This window comes from Cervus elaphus, chromosome X (assembly GCF_910594005.1).
Source record: "Cervus elaphus chromosome X, mCerEla1.1, whole genome shotgun sequence".
Lineage (NCBI taxonomy): Eukaryota > Metazoa > Chordata > Mammalia > Artiodactyla > Cervidae > Cervus > Cervus elaphus.
Window position 1 is genome coordinate 30,316,509 of NC_057848.1, and position 22,496 is coordinate 30,339,004.

A 22,496-nucleotide genomic window follows, 5' to 3' on the forward strand; every position below is an offset into this window, starting at 1 on the left:
AAACATAAAAGGTGACAGTAATACAGGAAATGAAGGACAAAATATAAGACGTATAGAAAACAAACAGCAAAATGACAGACATCCTTTCTTATTGGTAATTACTTTAAATTTAAAAGGATCAAACTCCCCATCAAAAGACAGATGGGCAAAATGGGTTTTAATAAAAAGGCCAAAACATATGCTGTCTATGTGAGACTAATTTTACATACAAAGACACACAGTGAAAATGAAAGGATAGAAAAGGATATTTCCTGTAAATAATAACCAAAAGAGAGCAAGGGTAGCTATTTAATAGAAGTATCAGACAAAATCGACTATAAATCGTAAGAGCTAAAACACTGAAGCAACCTGTGTCCACTGATAAATGAATGGATAAGCAAAGTATGGTACATACAAACAAAAGATTATGAAAAAAGGAAACAGCCTTAAAAAAGTAAATTCTGCTGATTCATGTCAATGTATGGCAAAAACCACTACAATATTGTAAAGTAATTAGCCTCCAACTAATAAAAATAAATGGAAAAAAAATAGACTTTGAAAAAAAATAAAATAATAAAATTAAAAAAAAAAACTGAAAGAAGATAGGTCTAATCTGTTCTGTTCTGCAAAATGTCAATAGAGATTCTTAAAAAAAAAAAGTAAATTCTGACATATGTACAACACAGATGCAACTTGAGGACATTATGTTAAGTGAAATAAGTCACAAAATGAGAAATACTGTGTGATTTCACTTACATGAGGTACTTAGCATAGTCAAATTCAAAGTAGAATGGTGAGAACGAGGAGTTATTGTTTAATAGGTAGAGAATTTCAGTTTTGCTAGATGAAAATAGTTCTGCAGATGATGGTGGTTGTAGGGTAAGGGAGTTAGAGAAGGCAAGGTTCGGAAAAAGAATGAGACCAGAACTTTACAGGAACAGATCACCTTTAATGAGGTCAGAAAGAGCAGCACTCAGATTAGTGACCTGCTGCACTAACCCAAGAAAAGACTAAGTATATATAGTATATATAGGCACATATGTGGAAATCTACAGTCTTAAGGGGGCCTGTTCTTCTCCAAGGTTGTTCAGAGTAGTTATCTCTTAAATGGCTGGGGCAAGGAGTTCAGGAGATGGACGTAATCAACCTTAAAGTCCATTTTTTTCCTTCAGGTGAGAGAGTTCTTTGTTTTGCATAGAATGGTGGGGAGGACCCTGAGGGGAGTTTTAACTCCAGGCTATTCTGAGCTATGTAACTTTGCTTCAGGGTGATGGTTGCATAACAATATGAATGTACTTCATACCGCCAAACTGCACATTTAACAATGGTTAAGATGGTAATGTTATGTGTATTTTACCACAATTAAAAAAAGGAAAAAAAGGAAATAAGATTATGTGGTCATCAGGGGTTGGAGAGGAGGGGAAAAGAGGAGTGATTGCTAATGGACAAGATGTTTCTTTTTGAGATGATGAAAATGCTTTAGAATTAGATAGTGGTGATGGTTGTACATACTTTGTGAATATACCAAAACCAACAAAGTAGTCATTTTTAAATGGTGACATTTATGGTACACGGATTATATCTCAATCAAACAATAAACCTCTGTTCTCATATACTTGGGCAAAAAATATTGAGGTGAAATTTACAGAGTAAAATTTATCTTTTTAATGTGTAGTTCTGTAAGTTTTAACAAATGCACACAGTCATGTAAATATTAATACCACCTCAATCAAGATACCATTATCATGAATTTTGAAACTCCATTCCTTCTTGCAAAAACCTGGTTTAATTTCACTGTTCTATTAATCTCTTTCCTTTCACTTCCCCAATCCTGGTATATGTGGTCTATATCCACTATCTTCTCTTCATACTCCTGTCTTAATCCCCTACAATCTAACCACTGCCATTACACGAAATTGTTCCTTTTCCCAATCTCAGTATTCTATCTGCCAGTATCCCAGTCTACTAAATTTGAGACTTTAAAGTGACCTTTGAGTCTTCCTCTCCTTTATTTTCCTTATCCCATTATTAATATATCACCAAATTTTTAAATCTTTTTTTCATAGTATCTGTCATATATTTCCTTTTTCACAGCAGTCTTATTTCAGACCTTCACCTCACACCTAGATTACTCAAATAGTATATAATTCTTTTTAACCTATCCTGCACCCTGTTTCCAGGTTTATCAACTGATATAATTCATGTAAAGCACTTTATAAGCCATAGAGCAGTATATAAGTATTATATTCTTAAGACAGAATTATTTCAAGTCACCCCTTTATTCAAGAATAAACAATGAATTCCATTGCCCAAAGTATCAACTACTCTAGCCAATATCCCTCTAAAACAGAAGTTCTCAAACTGTTTCGGTTCATGGTACCTGTAGTGTCTCAAGTTTTGCATGGCACCCTTAGGTCTAAAGAAATATGTACTAGTTCCACTTACTATTAAACAGTTATGTACAAACAATAAGTATGGACTAAAATGTAGTGTCCATCTGAAAATATATATACTAAAATATTTCTATTTCAATCTTAAATAGCCACAATTACTTATAATGGAATGGGTATGCCTGTTGGATACAGAACAATTGCTCAAACCTTGGAATCAAATTGGACACAACATCCCTAATTTCTTATTCAACACTGATTTTTTGTGTATTACTTGCTTTTTATCACTGTAATCAGAAAAAACCCCAGATTCATAAAGATACGATGTAATCAAAAGTAATTAAACATTTTTATACCTAGAAGTGAGGTGTTAGCATAACAAATACCTAAAAATGTGGAAGTGGTTTGGGATTGGGCAGTGGGGCAGTGGCTGGAAGAATTTGAAGAACATTACACAAATTGCCTGGATTGCCTTGAATAGACTGTAGAAATATGGATGTTAAACACCCCACTGATGAGCACCCAGAAGTGTACATCATGGTAGAAAAAAACACAAACTTCCTCAGAGTATTTCTAAGTCACTGGGAACAGATTGTTAGCAGAATTATGGATGTTAAAATTCTTGCTGGTAAAGGCTCAGAAGGAAATTAGCAACATGTTATTAGAAAACTTGAGGGAAGGTATTCCTTGTTATGTAGTGGCAGAAAGCTTAGCAGAATTGGATCCAATACAAGGTGGAAAGCAGAACTCCTAAATGACAAAACTGGACATTTAGTTGAAATTTCCAAGCAAGGTGCTGAAAGTGTGGTCTAGTGGCTGCTTGCTTACATAAAATGTGAGAAGAAAGAAAGAAACTGAGGGAAGAACTGTTCAATAAAAAACGAACCAGGACTTAATGATTTTGGAAAGTCTCAGCTTATTCAGATTGCAAAAGATGCTAAAATGTAAAGCCAAGGCAGTGGCTGGACAACCTTTTGCTAATATCTTAGGAAGATCAAAAGGTCAAAGTACTCAGTCATACAAAAAGTTCTCTGAAAAGACTGAACATATTAATTAGATCTCCACCACCATCTCAGCAGAAGAATAGAAATAGGACTATCTAAGAAAGATCTGTCAAGAATCTCTTGTCTGAATGAGTGAGTATCCATGATCTATACCTGAGACCCACAAAGTTCTTGAGAATAGTACATTAATACTAAGACATTCATGTCAATGTATGGCAAAAACCACTACAATATCGTAAAGTAATTAGCCTCCAAATAAAATAAATAAATTTAATAAATAAATAAATTAGCCTCCAATTAAAAATTAAAAAAAACCTGCTAGATTGGCCTGAAAGGGACAGAGAGAGTGAGAAAAGAGGTTGTTGGACCCCCAAAACTCTCCAGTCAAGAAACAAGTTGAAACGAGATGAAACTACTCAGCTACAAATACACACTTGTGTGTGTTTTTGTGTTCAGTTGCATCCAACTCTTTTGTGACCCCATGGACTATAGTCCATCAAGTCCCGCTGTCCATGGGGATTCTCCAGGCAAGAATACTGGAGTGGATTGCCATTTCCTCCTCCAGGGAACCTTCCCGACCCAGGAATCGAATCCATGTCTCCTGCATTGGCAGGTGGATTCTTCATCACTGAGCCTCCTGGGAAACACACATAAATACATGCTATCCTTCAAGAAAAAGGAAAGTCAAGTCTGAGGGTAGAGCCATGAGGACAGAATAGAGCCTTAAGTCCAAAGGGTGGAGCTGAAAGCCCCAGAAGAGTATTTCCAGGCCTTGAAATTTAGTGAAGTTAGCTTGCCTGGATTCCTTTTTCCTTCAAATTTTCTCCCTGTTTGAACTGGAACATCTATAACTGGTATCCTATGTCTGTCCCACCATTGTATTTTAGGAGCAAAATACAAAAAAAAAAAAAAAAAATTAAAAGACACACATCTGCAGATGGAGAGGAATTTTACCCCAAGAGGCATCAGACTCAGTATCATTCATATTTGATTTAGAGGAGATTTGGGAATTGTGAGTTGAGGACATTAAAAACTTAGACTAAGTTGCTCTAAGAGTTGAGACTTTGGGGGATGCTGGGATGGTATAGATGCATTTTGCATGTGTGATGTAAGTGAATCTTAGGAGGCCAGAGAGCAGACTGTCATAGCAGAATAATGGTCCTCCAAAGATGTCTATGTCCTAATCCCTGAAACCTGTGAATGTATCAGGTTACACGTCAAGGGGGAAATCAAATTGCAGGTGGCATTAAGGTTACTCATCAGCTGACCTTAAGATAGGGAGATGATCTTGAATTACCAACACAGTCATAAGGGTCCTTAAAAGTGGAAGAGTGAGGCAGAAGAGTCAGAATCAAACAAGATGTAATGACAGAAGCAAGGGCATCAGAGTGACATGATATGAGGACCTGACCCATGGCTTTGAATATGGATGGAGGAAGAGGACCATGGGCCAAGGAATGCTGGCAGACTCTAAAAGCTGGAAAAGCCAACAAAATAGATTCACCCCTAGAGCCTCAAGAAATAAATGCAGCTTTGCCAACACCTTGGTTTTAGCCCAGTGAAATCTGAGATGGACTTCTAACCTACAGAACTCTAAGCCAATCAATCAGTGTTGTCTTAAGGCACTAAGTTTGTGGTAATCTGTTATGACAGCAAGAGAAAACAATTTCTACTACTTACAGGCAAGAGTCAAGTACCACTGTAGTCCCCTCAAAAATTTTGAATATCCCATGGCTCCCCTGTGACTTCATTATGTGCAGCTTGGTACACACTTTGGGGAAGTGGGGCTTTAAGGAAGGGGTCAACAAACTACAACCTGTGGGCCAAATCCAGGCTGCTGCCTGTTTTCGTAAACAAAACTGTATTGAACACAGACATGTTCATTCCTTTGCTTATGTCTGTGGCTGCGTTCATACTATAGCAGAACTGAGTAGTAGTGACAGAGACCACACAGCCTATAAAGCTAAAACTATTTACTTCCTGGCCCTTCACAGAAAGATTTGCCAACCCCTGCCTTAGGATAGGGCCCTATGCTATCCATCTGACTCTATTTCCCTTCGCTCTAGTTACATCCCCTTATCCCCAACTCCCCATATTCTTCCCATTCTGAGTTTCTGTCATTGCCTTATTTAGCTCCTGCTATAATTTCATCCTGGAATTCCCCTCTCTCCCTTTTCTAAGCCCTGTATCTTTAAGGCAAATCTTAAGTCACACTGTTTACCTAAAACCTTCCCTATCTGTTTTATCAGCAAATGTTTCCTGTACCATCCCACTTAGTTCCAAATGATCAACTAGTTTATTGCTCTGTTTCATGTTGGTGATAATCTGTCATTACAATTAGACTGTGAGCTCCTCAAAGACAGCAACTGTGTCTCGAATATCTCTGGAAAATTCCACAAAACCTAGCCACTGTGCCATGCACCTGTGAGGTGCTCAGTTAGTATGTGTTGATTGCGTTTCTTAAGCTGAAATTCACTCTAAAAATGTTATAAGTTTGAGTCCTGGTAGTTGCAGCTGAAATTTGATATCCACAACTATTAAAAGTGATATTACAAGTGATTTATTTGTAGACATTCCAGCAGTGTGATGGCTGAAACCCCTTTTAGCAGTTTTGAAATCTATAATAAATACTCTTAGGATGAGTTTGTGATGGCAAACCATCTTCTCTAATCACCCTCTCAAATTCCCTCATATATTAACAAAACACTTTTTTCAGTGAATATAAAACAGAGTGAAAAGGGAAATGATGACAGAATTGGGGTGAGTTACACAAACTTCTCATCCTCAAAAAGACTGTGTATGCAGGCTAGCATACTAGTTTTCTGTTTTTAGTAAAATGTGCAGCAGATATTAAGCTACTTAAGCCAGAAGTCCCATATGTTTAACTGAATAAACCTACTCTCTATGTAATACCTCCATTTGGATTCCCCTGCCATCACCTAAAACTCATCATACTGAAACGAAACACCACAAGCCAAGGGTCTAATACCTCTAAAATTTAAAAGGCAGAGGCAGGGGTGGCAGAGATGGCATAAGAGGATGTTACATAGTTTTAGTATCTAACATTTGGATTTCACAAATCTCAACTATTTGGTTGCTACTGCTAAGTCACTTCAGTCGTGTCCAACTCTGTGCGACCCCATCCCTGGGATTCTCCAGGCAAGAACACCGGAGTGGGTTGCCATTTCCTTCTCCAATGCATAAAAGTGAAAAGTGAAAGTGAAGTCGCTCAGTCATGTCTGACTCTTCACGACCCCATGGACAGCAGCCTACCAGGCTCCTCCGTCCATGGGATTTTCCAGGCAAGAGTACTGGAGTGGGGTGCCACTGCCTTCTCCAACTATTTGGTTAATCACCAGAAATTCACTACTCCTTTCACTCAAGAGAAATAGAATGACTCGGCTCTGGACTTCTGCCAAACTGATGTCATTCCTAAACTTTCATTCTTGTGAGTCAAGTCCTAATCAAAGATCTTCATTATGGGCCAGACTCATGTTTAAAAGACTATTTTACTTAAACTAAGGGCAGGCAGTTATCACAATCACTGAGTAGCCCTAGGGACCAAGAACCAATTACCCTGAAATTAATCTGAGGTTGTCATCCAAATAGTTATCAGTCTGTCAAATATTAAACTTAAAATTCTTATGGTTTCGTATAAACTAAGGCACAACCTTTAACTAATTTTATTACAGTGGACACAAAACAAAAAAAGATTTGGGGAATTACTTTCCCCCTACTCTAACAAAAGATTTGCTACTGAGATTTCAAGGAAAACAACACCGTAAGTCCTCACACCTTCTTTCTCTATACTCCCAGAACACCCTTTGCCCTTTTACATACTTTCCTCCAGTTAGAATGTCCTTCCCCCACTTCGTTCACCTAGCAAACTCCAAGTTTTCCTTGAAGTTTCAGTTCAAATGTATTCTGCTTTGTGAAGCCTTCCTTGACTCCTTCAGGCTTTATTGAAAGCTGCTTCCCATTTGGCATACAGCCCTCATTAATACAATTTTATAGGCATTTAACTTTCTTATTTACATATAGGGGCTTCCCAGGTGGGGCCAGTGGTAAAGAACCCACCTGCCAATGCAGGAGAACTAAAAGACGCTGGTTCAATCCCTGGGTTGGGAAGATCCCCTGGAGGAGGATATGGCAACCCACTCCAGTATTCTTGCCTGGAAAATCCCATGGACAGAGAAACCTGGAGGGCTACAGCCCATGGGGTCACAAAGTTGGACATGACTAAATGCTGTGTGTGTGACTTAACACACACACAGCATTTACATACATCTCATCCCATTTGTTCATAGGCATCTAGGATTCTTAACTTTCACTCTTATGTCTGTAATGGCAGAGGGGATATCTCATAATACTTGATGAAAGAAGGAATGTATGATCTATCCCTCCCTACAAGTTTTAAAACAAACTATTATACTCTGACTTTAACAACTCCTTTGTCTCCTAAAAATAAATTAATGAAATATATAATGCTATTTGCAGGAACATGGTTGGACCTAGAGAGTGTCATACTGAGTGAAGTCAGACAGAGAAGAAATATCATGATACCCTTTATATGTGGAATCTAAAAAGAAATAATACAAATGAACTTATAAAACAGAAACAGACTCATAGACTTATGGTTGCTGGGGGGAAGGATGGGAGGAAGAGATAAATTACTGAGTTTGAGATGGGCATGTACACATTGCTATATTTAAAATTGATAACCAACAAGGAACTACTGTATAGCCCATGGAACTTTGCTCAATAATGTTATGTGGCAGCCTGGATGTGAGCAGGGTTTGGGGGAGAATGGATACATGTATATGTATGGCTGAGTCCCTTTCCTGTTCACCTAAAATTATCACAACATTTTTTGTTAATCAGCTATTCCCCAATACAAAATAAAAAGTTTTAAAAAACTGTTTTACCATAAGTATTTTACTAAATAACCCCTATGCTCTTTCCATAATTTTTAGTTTATTTCAACTGGGCTCCATACATCATCCATCAGTGAGGTTTAATTTAAAAATCAAATCATGTTATTTATAACCTTAGAAAACAGATTTGAAGGAATTCTCTGTTAACTTATCTGGCTGGTTTTAAGAGATGATTTTAGAGTTTTCAGAGAATAGAATCATATCTGAACAAACTATTAGAAACAACTCAGGTTGGGAGTGACTCACCGGTACTCCTTGGTGTATTCAAAGTCTTGTTTATTGTAGGCAGGTTTTAAGAAATTGCACTCAATGACTCCAATTACTCCCACACCTTCTCCATGAGTTGGCTTAGAAAAAAAATAGTAATTTTAACACTTACATTAATGTTGACTGCCTAGAGGCACTTCCTTTTGATTCCAAACAATAACAGAAAGGTTATACAACATTCACAGGCAAGGAAAGGCCAGTAATATCTAGAGAAACACTGGGAATTTACTCCAATAGACTGCAAGTATTACAATGAATTGGAACCTCTGCCAAATTTTAGGGCAGAGATTTTCAAACTGTGATCCATAGATTCCCTAGGATTTTCCAGGAAAACTCTATTTCACCCATGCTACCTCAAGGCACTGTCATCTGTTTATATTAAGGGATTGCCGTGAGATTTCATTTGAACAAAGAATGATAATACTAAAAAAAAATTTAAGGTTATATACTCCTGTTCTAAGGAACTAAAACCAAACTCCATCTGAAAAAATTAAGGATGCTATGTAATCATCCCACTATTAAAACAATTTTTATATATGTAAGGCCGCCAAACAACTGTGAAAGAGTCACACCTGTAGTGATTAATTACAAGTTGATACAAAAGATTTTTGGACTTAAAATCATTTTTGTATTCTTTAATGGAAGGAACTGAGTCAAAGTGTAATTAGACTGGCACACAAACAAGTTGTATAAAGATGATACAACAATGAAAAGAAATACAGGCTGCAAACTAGCTCTCCTGGGTCATATGTAAAACTTTGTCCTACTGTGTAATATAAAGCAGCTTATCATCCTTTGTGCTTTAGCAATCTTATCTATAAAATAGGGATGAATGGGATACTTGTGGATATTACCACTTTACGTTGTTATTAAAACCTGAAGATGATGGTAATATTTCTATACTTCAGTTATAAAGCACTTCTGCATGATCTATTCCATTTAAATCTCTCAGCCCTGTAAACTTTAAGGTAGGTAGAGCAAGTAAAACTACTACTGTTTCCATTTTACAGGTAAGAAAACTGAGCCACAGAGAAATTAAACAACGTAGCCAAGGTTACATGGCTTTTAGTTGAAAAAACTGGGACTCAAATCCTGGTTATCAAACACTAAATTTTATGCATCTTCCACTTTGCCTTACTGTCTCCACAAGAAAATGGAAAGCGCTACCTCAAATATTAGTAAACTTATACACATGGCAGAGTTGCTGGTGCTCTCATTCTACCTCTTATTAACAGTGACCTAAAAAAATGCATCCAGTAAAGCTCCTGGGTTAACATTTATGAAGAATGAGAAACAGAAAGAGCTTCTGAACGTAAGACAGCTCACTGATAACACAGAATTCCAGGATCAGATTTAACAACCATCTCAAGATGGCAGTAAAAAGCCATTCATTGGTTTATCGCTTTTGCAAAATTTAAATCCTCTTCCTACTCTGTTCAGCCTTCTATGACAAAGAAACATTAACTACTCACCTTCACCTGGCACCCCACCTTCTCAAAAGACTTTATGAGGCGGTTGTTATGATACATCATTACTCCAAACTGGTTATTATTCTTGCAAGAGAACCCAAAAGTTATTTTCACCTGCTTATTCTGAGAAGAAAATCATTAAGGAGACAAACACCAGGGGCTTTACACACAAATAAATTTTGCATTATATTATAGCAAAAAAACATCAAACACCAGTGTATATAAACTGGTACAAACTTTTTACAAAGCATTTTAAAAATCTGTATCAACAGCTTTAAAAATATTCTTAACCTTTGACCAAGTAATTCTATTTCAGGAATTTATACTACAGAAATAGTGAGAGAAGACCATAATGGTTTATGAGTTACAGAGATTTATCAATGATTTATAATGGCTTAAAAAGCAAATAATTTATGTTTGACAATAAGGGGATGACTAAATAAATGTTAGTGTAGCCACATAGTCTGTTACACAGTTCTTAAAATTATGCCCTTGAATATGGAATTTACAAAGATGGTAATGATAACCCTATATGCAAAACAGAAAAAGAGACACAGATGTACAGAACAGACTTTTGGACTCTATGGGAGAAGGCGAAGGTAGGATGTTTCGAGAGAACAACATCGAAACATGTATATTATCAAGGGTGAAACAGATCACCAGCCCAGGTTGGATGCATGAGACAAGTGCTCGGGCCTGGTGCACTGGGAAGACCCAGAGGGATCGGGTGGAGAGGGAGGTGGGAGGGGGGATTGGGATGGGGAATACATGTAAATCCATGGCTGATTCATGTCAATGTATCGCAAAAACCACTACAATATTGTAAAATAATTAGCCTCCAACTAATAAAAATAAATGGAAAAAAATAATTAAAAAAATAATAATAATAAATAAATAAAAATAAAAAGCAGAGACATTACTCTGCCAACAAAGAAAATTATGCCCTTGAAAAATATTTGGGAATATTAGGAAATGTTCAGAATATAATAATAAGTATCACTGAAAAATATGTACTATAGATATATGCATAAAGACTATAAGAAAACATATCAAAGTATCATCAGTGATCTAAAATTCATAAAACACAAAACATTACCTAACCTTTGCTAACTGCCTAATTTACTACTAGATAAATACATGGCACAACACAATTATAAGCAATAAGGTATGTCCAACTAATCATACAAAACACAATGAAAGCAAAAGCACAAGGAACCAAATCACTTTCAAAAGTAAAGGACAATAATTCTGCTGGAAGGCAGCTATGCTCACCACTATACCACCAATGCACACTAATCCTGTTGTAATCTGTTTCATGGGAAGAAGTTAACAAGCTTGAATAAATGAAACAAAGAGAACTAATTATACATAAACATGAATAATTATGAATTTTTAGCAAGTCCTATTTGATTTAAAAATCAATGTAAGGAAGTGAGAAAGGGGAGAGAAAGAAACTGAGATTTTCATTAAAACAAATACTAAAAGAAATCTTCATGTCTAAATGAGTTAAAATTTACTTTTCTTACTTTTTCAAAAACTGATCTCCATTATCATCTCTAAGTAACAAGCTACTTGCATCAAATCCATGTGACAAATGGACCAGGTATGATATGAAGACATGACATAAGTGATACATAACACAGTAATATTTGGCTCACAACATCTCATGTTCTGGTCTCCAGAAGCCCAAATCAAACCACAAGTAAGACCCCATTCCAATGCAAAAACAAAATAGGGTAAAACTGCCCAAAACAAAAAACCAAAATTCTACACCACAAAATTAACACTTTAAAGATAAAGACTGTCGAATTGTTTCTGTTGTACACTTTTAAACTCTAAATTATGATGTGGGAGTACACTGGAGTAGGAGGTTCCCAAATTATTATGAGGGGAAAGGACAAGAGGGGAGAAGAAGCCTTTGATAACTGAGGAATAAATAAGTTAGTATCAGTATCTTTTCCCTCAGTGACCTTTGGAGAAATTTTATTAGAAATTACATTTTACTCATAACCTATAGTGAATTCATTTAGCTCAAATTCTAACAGGGGAAGGTAACTAGTTTAATGGGAAGGGAGGCTGAGAAGAGCTGAGGTATATACAGAATGAACGCTTAGAAGGTATCCTGATAGAAACCCATAAGAGAAAGAAGCTGAAGGCAGAAATATGGTATATCCTGAAACAGTAGTTGAAAAGCACTTCTTTAGGCTGGCTCTGTTAAACTTAAGGCACCAAGACCCCAGCTCCATACAGTGATATTACAACTAATTTACCTACAGATGCTAACGATGTTAGCTCTAGTGTGTTTAGGTTTTTTTTTAAACTTTCGTAGTAGACAAGGATTGTGTTCTCCAAAAGGAGAAAATCAATCTGCTTATGAGTAACAACAATATGGCTATTTAAAAAGGGAACAGCAATTTCTAATGTTTGGTCAAGGGAAGAATTAAGATAGATAATGCCTCTGATAAAGTAAACAGTGTGTGAACAGGTTTCTTGGGCCAAGAGCTGAGCTTATTACTAGAAAGTAAATGACAAGAGCAATTCTTCAAAAGTACTTATGAATTCTCATCCTTTCAAACACTTGTTTGACCCCCAAATTCTTAAACAAAGATGGACCTAATTCCCATAGTTTGCCTTAAGATTCCTCAAGTGTTTGAAATCCATTCCCAGTGCAATCAGGGGGCAGAAGTGAACGTGAGTAATTAACTTCTCTGAATGGCTGCAGTTATGAGAAGTACAAGGAAATCCATGTAAAATCTGTTGAAGATTTCTCTCACCCTAGGTTTCCCATCTCCTAACTTCTATCAACAGAAGTCTGGACTTCTTACAGCAAAACTCATAGCCTATCCAAAAGATTAACAAATTTAAATCAACATTTTGCTTACTTCAATCAATTAATATGTAACAAAATTCCTGTACAAACCTAACAGTGTGGATCATTCCTTATAGCAGAGATTTTCAAACTTGGTTATTCATTATGATCTGTGGAGGATTTTTAAATTAAAAAAATTTATTTTTTTTAAAAAAGAGAGATTTCAGCATCTACTGAACCAGAATCTCTAAAGACTCAGGATGTTGTATTATTTTAATAATTTCCAGGTGATCTCTGATAAAACTGGTGCATAGGTTGGTTTCAGAAATACCTCCTTAGTAAAATAGGGCTTGTACTATAACACACATTTTTTAATTGGAAAAGGAAAGATTTCTGTTTTTCTGTGCCAACCTGGAAATCTAATCCTGAAACAGAGAGGTCAGTTTCATGTAGTTGAAAGGATACTGTGAAGGTAGGCTTATATATATCATATCCTACATTGGCCAGGCTCTTGGCAATCATCTGGGTAGTCACCTTCTTTTGACGCAGAAAAATTTTCACTCGTGGCTTCATGTATAGAATGCCACAAAATGCCTATGGAACAGTGAAGGGAAAGTTATTACACAATATTGACAATTCTACTGACATCCCCACAAAACGCTGCTAGCATCTGAGATCTCATCTGGGCAAAGATTTGGCTCAGTTTGTATACTTTGTTATTCTACATCAACTATCATACTAAGTACTGCTGTCTACATTAGCTACACTGTTTGAGTGCAGACAGTAAAAAGGAATCCGAGTATAGGGTTAAAAGGTTGTCATCTTTATATAACTAAAGTGAGATTTTGTTCTGTAATATTTTCATGTTACAGGACATCTTACCTCTCATTGTTGAAGAAAAACCACTCTTACTCACCCGTAATGAGTACTCTGTTTCTGGCAGCTCAGAGGAAACGCCACCAGTCTCTTTTTCATCTGTGCCAAAGTCTGTTACCAGGATATCATACTGATCTGTATCAAAGTCCAACTCAGACTTTCCATCTTTATTTCTGGGTAAAAGAGACAAGTACCAATCTAACAAAAACTGGCTCCAAAGGACAAAAATGCACTAGGAACCCAAGAGAAAAGAAATAACATGAGCCAAAACTCAGATACCTATTTCTTTCCCTGACTACCAGTTCAAAGGAACTATGTGTTATTTGCTTTGACGGTCACACAATATTTAAGGGTATTTCCAGTCTAAACAATTCTAATATGTTTCATAGAGGTGTGATACCAAGTAGCAAAGGAAAGAAAAAAAGGAAGGTGGGGATGTCTGTAATCTGATAAATCAAATGGATACATCAGCTATCCTCCAGGCAGGATCTTAATATAGAATTGTTAGGTAGGTCATTCAACATAATTTCCCCCAACTGAATAAACAGATGAATCAAAATCTATTCTTTCTTACTTCAGTAATAGTATAAGGACTAATAAGATTTCCCCAGATCTAATTCTATTTCTTAGAAGGAAAAAAAAAAGGTTGTGATAGAAACAACATATCCTTGTTAGTCTTCTAGGAGATCATTTATATAATTGTCATTTAAATATAATAGTACTCATATTCCTTTCCCAAGGACATTTCTTCTCATAATCCCTTCAGGTCACTTAAATATGGTCTATTCCAAGACCCTGGGCTACATCACTCACAACTGCCAGAAGAAAAAAGACAAGACTCATCTTTGTTACCAGGAAAAACTCCAAACAAATGATGGGTTACAGAGAGAAAACATATATGAGAATAACGGTACCCCAAATTTGTTCTGTGTAATGGCAGTGCCCCAAGATACTCTTAAATATGTAATAAAGATATAAAGTCTGTATAATCAAATAAAATCAGTTCCTGATTTCCAGAGCCACCTCTAGCTCTAGGGAAACCTCCCTCATACTTGAGGCTTCAGAGGCTCAGAGTTGCTGTGTTGAAAATGTAGCTCCTTTTTCAGGGCTGAACCAGAGCCACTATCATACATATCCTGTATAAAGCTCAGGTCATTATAACAGTATATTCTATATTTTCCAGGATAATCCTGATTCCTGCTACCCATCCCACTCCAACAAATGTACTCTGAGGAGATTCCTGTCCCCCATGGCCCTCACCATTCACTGTCCAAGGAAAAGAGGTCTGGAGAGACAGGTTTTTGAAATTTGGAAACTGCATACTATATTGCTCTCTTAAATATTTTCACTGTATGTTGAAATAATGTTTTAGCATACTAAAGCCTCTCAGAAGTGCTATAATAAAGTTATGTGGTAAGCTCTGTTTAAGCCAGCTTTTCCCAAAGTTATTTGACCATGGAATCTTATTTATGTAATACCTAGTACCATGTAACTGAGAAACAATATACAGAGAGAAAAGTCTGCTGAGAATGTGTTTAAATCACTGGAAATACCTCATGAAAATGATCCTCTATAATATAAATTATATTACTCGAGGTTTTCCTAGTAGGACACAGGAGGATGTAAATTACCTTACTTTTTTTTTCTTTTTAATTCAAAGCACTTTCTATACGGACCACCACAGTTTTTTAACTAAGTTTTACCCAACTAAGAAATGAGGCAAAATACTTGACCTATGGAGAAAAAGAAGAATGAATTATCTGATACTGTGTTCTATTAAACATAAGAGTACCACTTCTATTTTTTTTCTACTTCTATTTTATATTGAAGATTTTTTGGTTTCAATGGACACTATTTCATTTAACATGACAAGATGAGACAAATGACATATCCTAAACTATTTCTAGGTAGCTCTAAATATATGACCTGAAGTCAACTTCATTATAGTTCAAATTTATCTGCTTCAAAGATTTTTCTACTTTTGATCCAACTACTCTGAAAGCACAAATACACATGTCCTTATTATTTTAAGATTGTGTTCTGCTTTGTTACCCTAAATTTTCTTCCTTATACTTCATTTTCACTGTCAAATAGGTGAAATAACTATTACGGACCTATCTCTAAACAGTGTCTGTGAATATACAATAGATATTTATAATGGATTTGGAAGATTTTAGAATAATATTGAACTATCTTGATGGTAACAGCCTCAGGATATGTATACAGGTCTCCACATTATCAAGCTGCACATTTTACCACTAAGAAGCACTGTCTCAAACAGAGCTGTGGTTCTAAGAAAGTTAAGGAAAAGTATGTAATGAGATACAAACATGTATCAAAATATATCTACTCTGCTTCTCTAGAGAAGGGATTTATTAAAATATGCTTCATCATACTGCTTCTGTTTATTAGAATCTATCACTCTTGGATACTATACCTGCGGATGTTCCAAATGAGAACACGAGTGCCTTTTTTGCCTGGGATGGCATCAAACTGGGACAGCAGGTCATTTTCATTGTTGAAAATTGAATAGTTCAAGATGGCTTCTAGGCTGGGCAAAGAATCCTCAGTAATAATCATTTTTTGTAAAACCAAGTATAGTCAAAGAAAAATTATCTTCAGAGGATGCTATCACAGGAAGATCTGCCTTTTGGGTTGCATGTTTAGACAAAACATAGACATAAAGGATACAAAGCATGGGCATTACTGCTTCAGAAGAAAGGGAAGGGGGGAGGGGGGATGCAGAAAGATTATAGAGACAAATACCAAAATCAGTTACCCTTGCAGAATATTGCTTCAAACATTCCATGTAAATTAAGACAGTCCTATACTTAAGAAACAGATCAAAGTCTGAATTTTTAGACTCTTTGGAAGCAATGAGTTCAAACTTTATTGCTATACTGTCGGCGTAAAGACAACCTGGTATCTAACTGAAATAATAGCTTGCCCAGGTACAGAAAAATGAGCTATTCAGCTGTCAGATAAGCTAATGAACAGTATGTTTCTAGGAAGGTGACACAAATATAACTACTTTTATGGGGAAAAAAGAGCGAAGGCCCCAGGGAACTGTACCGTAGGAGTGGTGAGGGGGTGGAGACAGTATATAGATCAAATCATGTAACAATGAAGACTGCAAAATAACAAAAACATTTCTCAGTTTCTTCCAATGATCCATTTATTTTAATAATATTTAATAGGGTGAAATTCTAGTTAAATTTAAGACATCTGAATACCTCTTTAAATATGGAAACTTTTGATAGCTGCATTTGACCTGAAGAAAGAGATTTCTATCAAAATTGTCAGGTTAGACTAATTTTTAACTAACATTTCCCATTTCCAGAAAGGATATTGTTTTGCTGGTTGAATGGAACAATTGGCACAATAACTGCTTGGGCCTGGACACATTCCAGGTATGTCTGTGATAGGAGTCCAACAGTGAGAGTGCTCCCGTTCTTGGTGAAGACAAGAGCATCCTTTCCTAGCCGCATGGAGCCTGACTTGAAACCATTACCAAAGACTCCGATGGGACACTGGCTCTTCTTTATGACTTTATCTGTAAAGCCAAAGCTGCAATTACACAAGAAAAAAGAAATCAGAAGAAATCAGAAAGGTAAAAGAGCATCCTAAGATAGGTAGGCTGAATGTTTGGCTTACAAATGAAGAACACTTGTAAAAAGTTCTTCCTTTTGGTATTTCTGGGCAAAACCATTAAGTGAAAACATAGGAAATAACCATGGGGTAATGGCACTGATTTTCCTGTGTGGTTTGTGTGTACATGAACACTTCCACTGCATTAGAGTCACATATTATAAAGGTAAAGGTAGCCTCTTTTCACTAACAGAGGCTATGGCACAGCTGCCTTTCTTGTTTAGATAAAAGAGCTCCGTTTGCTAATAGTAAAGTTAGGGGAAGACGAACAGGGTACACCTCTCAGAGTACTCTCAGAATACACCTGAGAGAGGGTAACAAGAGTACCAGATACTGACACTAGTCAGAGGTACGAGGCAGAGAGTAGGCATCCCTAACCTGGTTATTATTGCTCTCTAGAAACTGGAAAGGCAGAGGTTATGTATCTTGCAAATTTCAACTATTCACTCAAAGGATAACACTTCCAATTCTTACCCTCTGCTCCATCTGCTGGGACAGTTCATTGGAATGTGGCCAAGGGATAAAAATAGGTAGTTCTGCCTCTGAATATCAGCAAACAGCTGCAGTATAAAGTCTCTCTTATTTTACTAAGGGCCTTTCACAAAGCCACCTCAACAATCTCTGCGGCCCCTTAGGATCAGCTTAAATCTGGGAGCTAGATCCTTCCCCTTTCTTCTATTTCCATGCAAACACACAACAAAATTACCAAACCAAACAAAAATTAAAGACATGGAAAGCTAGAAAATAAGTATTACCTTCACACATCTTCTCTCATGACATATAAAACTAATTTTTTAAAGATGAGTTCTCTCCAGATGGACTAAGTTTCCAATATTGTACACTACCATCCATTCCATAAATATTTACTGAGTACCTACTATGTGCTGTGCAGCATGCCAAGCAGTGGAGACACAACCGTTAATAGTAAGAGACATGATTCTTGCCCTCAGTGTAAGGAAGGATTTCATGTTACAGATCAGATGTTTTTCCAACATCGATAAAATAGATGCTCTACCTGCCATGGCTGAGCAGCTTGGCCTTGGCTCTCTTTTAATTGGGTTGAAGTACAATCCCTGGGTTGGGAAGATCCCCTGGAGAAAGGAATGGCCACCCACTCCAGTATTCTTGCCTGCAGAACTCCATGGACAGAGGAGCCTGGACGGCTACAGTCTATGGGGTCACAGTAGGACACGACTGAGTCACACACATACACACACCTGATTTCTACTTCCTAGAGGGGGGGGTTTGTGTTTACTTGCTAAGGAAGGAGGATCACCTTTTAATTTTCAAGTGTTACAGGATACCATTGTGTCCCTCGAGATGAGACACTTTAAAAGACCTTTGTATATCCAGCAAATAAATCCAATCACATAAAAAGGTAATTTCTAGGGTAGAAGTTCCTTTGAAAATACCAAAAGAGCATTGAGCCCTATGCAGTCTATGGGCCTTAGCAATCCAGAAAGTAAACTTAAAGAAGCTGGTTAAGATTCAAACATTCCTTTCCCTCCTGTGATAGAATTGAGGATTAAATGCTATACTACATAATATATTACAACTTACAAAGTAGTATTCAAACTTCAATTCTAAACTCTAGAAGTCATTGAGAATGGTCATATGCTATTCTCTACTTCTACTTCAGATCTAATGTCATGTCTAAAACTCTGGGCTCTTTATCATAAACAGTAAACTTACCTACCATGTGAAATGGATTTACAGAGTTATTTGGACTTTAACCTTCTCTAATGCTACCAAGAAAATAATGCTTTATTTCTCCAAAATCAGATGGTGACTGTAGCCATGAAATTAAAAGATGCTTGCTCCTTGGAAGAAAAGCTATGACCAACCCAGACAGCATACTAAAAAGCAGACATCACTTTGCCGACAAAGGTCCGTCTAGTCAAAGCTATGGTTTTTCCAGTAGTCATGTATGGATGTGAGAGTTGGACCATAAAGAAAGCTGAGTGCTGAAGAACTGATATTTTTGTACTGTGGTGTTGGAGAAGACTCTCGAGAGTCCCTTGGACAGCAAGGAGATCAAACCAGTTAATCCTGAAAGAAATCAGCCCTGAATATTCGTTGGAAGGACTGATGTTGAAGCTAAAACTCCAATACTCTGGCCATCTGATACGATGAACTGACTCATTGGAAAAGACCATGATGCTGGGAAAGACTGAAGGCAGGGGGAGAAGGGGATGACAGAGGATGAAATGGTTGGATGGCATCACTGACTCTATGGACATGAGTTTGAGCAAGCTGCAGGAGTTGGTGATGGACAGGGAAGCCTGGTGCGCTGCAGTCCATGGGGTCGCAAAGAGTCAGACATGACTGAGCAACTGAACTGAACTGAATGCTACCTAAGCTTCAATTAGGTGGTCAAGGGAAAGTGGCGAAAATAGGGAGATTATATTGCTTCTTTAATTTCCTTACCATTTCTGCTTGTTCTGTCATCTATTATCTTTTCCCCTTCATAACTATAAACTTTCATTGTATTATAGCTTATATGGTGGTAGTGGTGAAGTTGCTAAGTCATGTCCGACTCTTTGACTCCATGGACCATAGCTTGCCAGCCTCCTCTGTCCATGGGATTTCCCAGGCAAAAATACTGGAGTGGGTTGCCATTTCATCCTCTAGGGGAACTTCTCGACCCAGGGATTGAACCTGGGTCTCCTGCATTGCAGGCATATTCTTTACCGACTAAGACTACATAAGGCTGAAAAGATAGGTAGTGGGGCAGGGCAAGAACCAGAAATGCCAAAGGATGAGAATGAGATGAGAGGAGCTGGATGCTCAGTTTGTTTTTGTTGTTATGTTACCCTTAACTCTTCCTCTATGTTCTTTTATTCCACTTGCATTCCCATATTAGGTATTCTATTTAACTAAAAAATCTCAGAATACATGCCAGATACCAATCAAATAGCTGCCTAACATAAACGCATTCACAATAAATAACAGAATTGTAGGAATGAATCTTATATAGTTTGGTATGTGTGTTAGTCGCTCAGTGTCCAAGTCTTTGAGACCTCATGGATTGTATAGCCCACCAGGCTCCTGTGTCCATGGAATTCTCTGAGCAACGTTACTGGAGTAGGTAGCCATTCTCTTCTCCAGGGGATCTTCCTGACCCAGGGATTGAAACCAGGTCTCCTGTATTACAAGCAGATTCTTTAATTTTCCATAGATATTTTGTCTTAGGTGGTTTCTCTTCACTAAGTAAGTCCTATTCTATCTCCTTAATGAAATAGACAACAGTATTTACACACCAAGGGTATTCTATGAGTGGAATCCAGGAAAATAGCAGCTTCTTCCCAAGTTCCTTAAAAAAGTCAACTCTAGAATCTAGAGAGGTAAATTTAAACTGGGACTCTGATCAATTAAAAAAAAAACCTTAGCAAATTAACGGACATAAAAGGGAAAGTACTGCTGTTCTCTAAATGTACTGGTGATATAATATGAAGCATAAAATAAGGAAAGGATACTAAGCATACTGCTATTCTCTGGTTGTTGTTTTAGAAGAACAGACCTACTAGGAAATACACTTATCAAAGGGAGCAAAGACCTTCAATTTATGAATCTGTGGCTGCTTTCAATCCTTGACCTTTAAAAGAGGTTTTCCAACAAAGGCAACTGAATATATAGACTAGTTGGTTCACACACTATCCCCATAAGCTAAACAGAACTAATTGTGAACCTTAAAGGCATTTAATGATAGAATTTTTCTTTTTACCTTAATTTTCATGGGATTTTGTATTTATGGGAGAAACTGTTGTGTAATTACATAACTATTTTATTAGCCTGAAAATATAAGAGTAGCATAAAAAGCTGGAAAATGTGAATAAGATTATAACAAATGTTATAGGTCAAATAGAATTTCTGTAGGCTTAATAATTTTGCATGATTACCTGTTATTTTTTCCAAATACAAAAGTAATATGACCCCAAACAGAAAAATTAATATACTTAATAAAAGTTTTCAATGCTACCTCTAAAATTCAACTATTTTAGAACAAATTGTGGTACATGGAATCCCTGGCTGGAAGTTAAGAGTTGGACTAAATAATCTCTTTTAAATAAATGGGACCTTCTAACTGATTCAAGTTTGTTTCAAGATACGATCAGAAATAAAGTCTAATACATATAACTATACATAATCCAGGACTCATATTTTAAATTCTCTAAAATTAAACAGACTTGTGGTTTCCAAGGAGAGGAGGAGGGAGGATTTGGGGATCACCAGATGCAAACTGATACATATAAAATGGATGGACAAGTCCTACTGTATAGCACAGGGAACTATATTCAATATCCTGTGATAAAACATCATGGGAAAGAATATGAAAAAATATATATATATGTATAACTGAGCCAGGTTGCTGTACAGCAGAAATTAACACATTATAAACCAACTACACTTCAATAAAAATTTTTAAAATTCTCTAAAATTAATTTTTAAATATGAGGAACAACTGCCCAGCTCAAATTAGTGGGAAACATTTTTGGCATGATAATGTCAAAAAAATTCTATGGTTACTGTAGTTTCTGCCTGTTTTGTTCCTTGTGAAGGAAGCAAACTTTTGAATGAATGATACTCATCCTTTATATCTGAACTCAGATGTCATTTCTACATGGTCGTCTTTTTTGATTCCATAGACTAGATTAGATCCCTCTGCTATATACTCTCATAGAAACTACTTTTCCTTCACAGCACTTACCACTAGTAGAATAACCTATGTAGTTGTACTACTAGTCAATTATTTTGTATCTTTTTCACTAAACTGTCAGCCCCTTGACAACAAGAATCATATCTGTCTGGTTCACCCCTTTATCTCCAGTGACTCTCACATAGGTAGGTGTTCAATAAAAATTTGGTGCAAGAATCTAGAACAAAAGAGACAGTGTTAGTCGCTAAGTTGTGTCTGACTCTTTGCGACCCCATGGACTGTAGCCCACCAGGCTCCTCTGTCCATGGCATTCTCCAGGCAAGAATACTGGAATGGGTTGCCATTACCTTATCCAGGGGATCTCCCTAATCAGGGATTGAACCCAGGTCTCCTGCATTACAGGCAGATTCTTTACCATCTGAGCTACCAGGGAAGCCCAGAACAAAAGTTGTTGCAATTACTG

General features: G+C 36.8%; 1 protein-coding gene across 3 annotated transcripts in view; it reads right to left on the bottom strand.

Annotated features, from left to right (window-relative positions):
- MORC4 (MORC family CW-type zinc finger 4) overlaps positions 1-22,496 on the bottom strand; it is a 59,656-nt gene that overhangs the window by 29,024 nt on the left and 8,136 nt on the right. For all 3 annotated transcript variants that reach the window (XM_043895550.1, XM_043895549.1, XM_043895551.1), the window contains 6 exons: positions 17,078-17,295; positions 16,166-16,313; positions 13,769-13,901; positions 13,318-13,446; positions 10,047-10,166; positions 8,554-8,654 (listed from right to left, as the gene is read on the bottom strand). In XM_043895550.1, the coding sequence (XP_043751485.1) occupies positions 8,554-8,654; positions 10,047-10,166; positions 13,318-13,446; positions 13,769-13,901; positions 16,166-16,313; positions 17,078-17,295 (849 nt within the window). The remainder of the gene's footprint in view (positions 1-8,553; positions 8,655-10,046; positions 10,167-13,317; positions 13,447-13,768; positions 13,902-16,165; positions 16,314-17,077; positions 17,296-22,496) is intronic.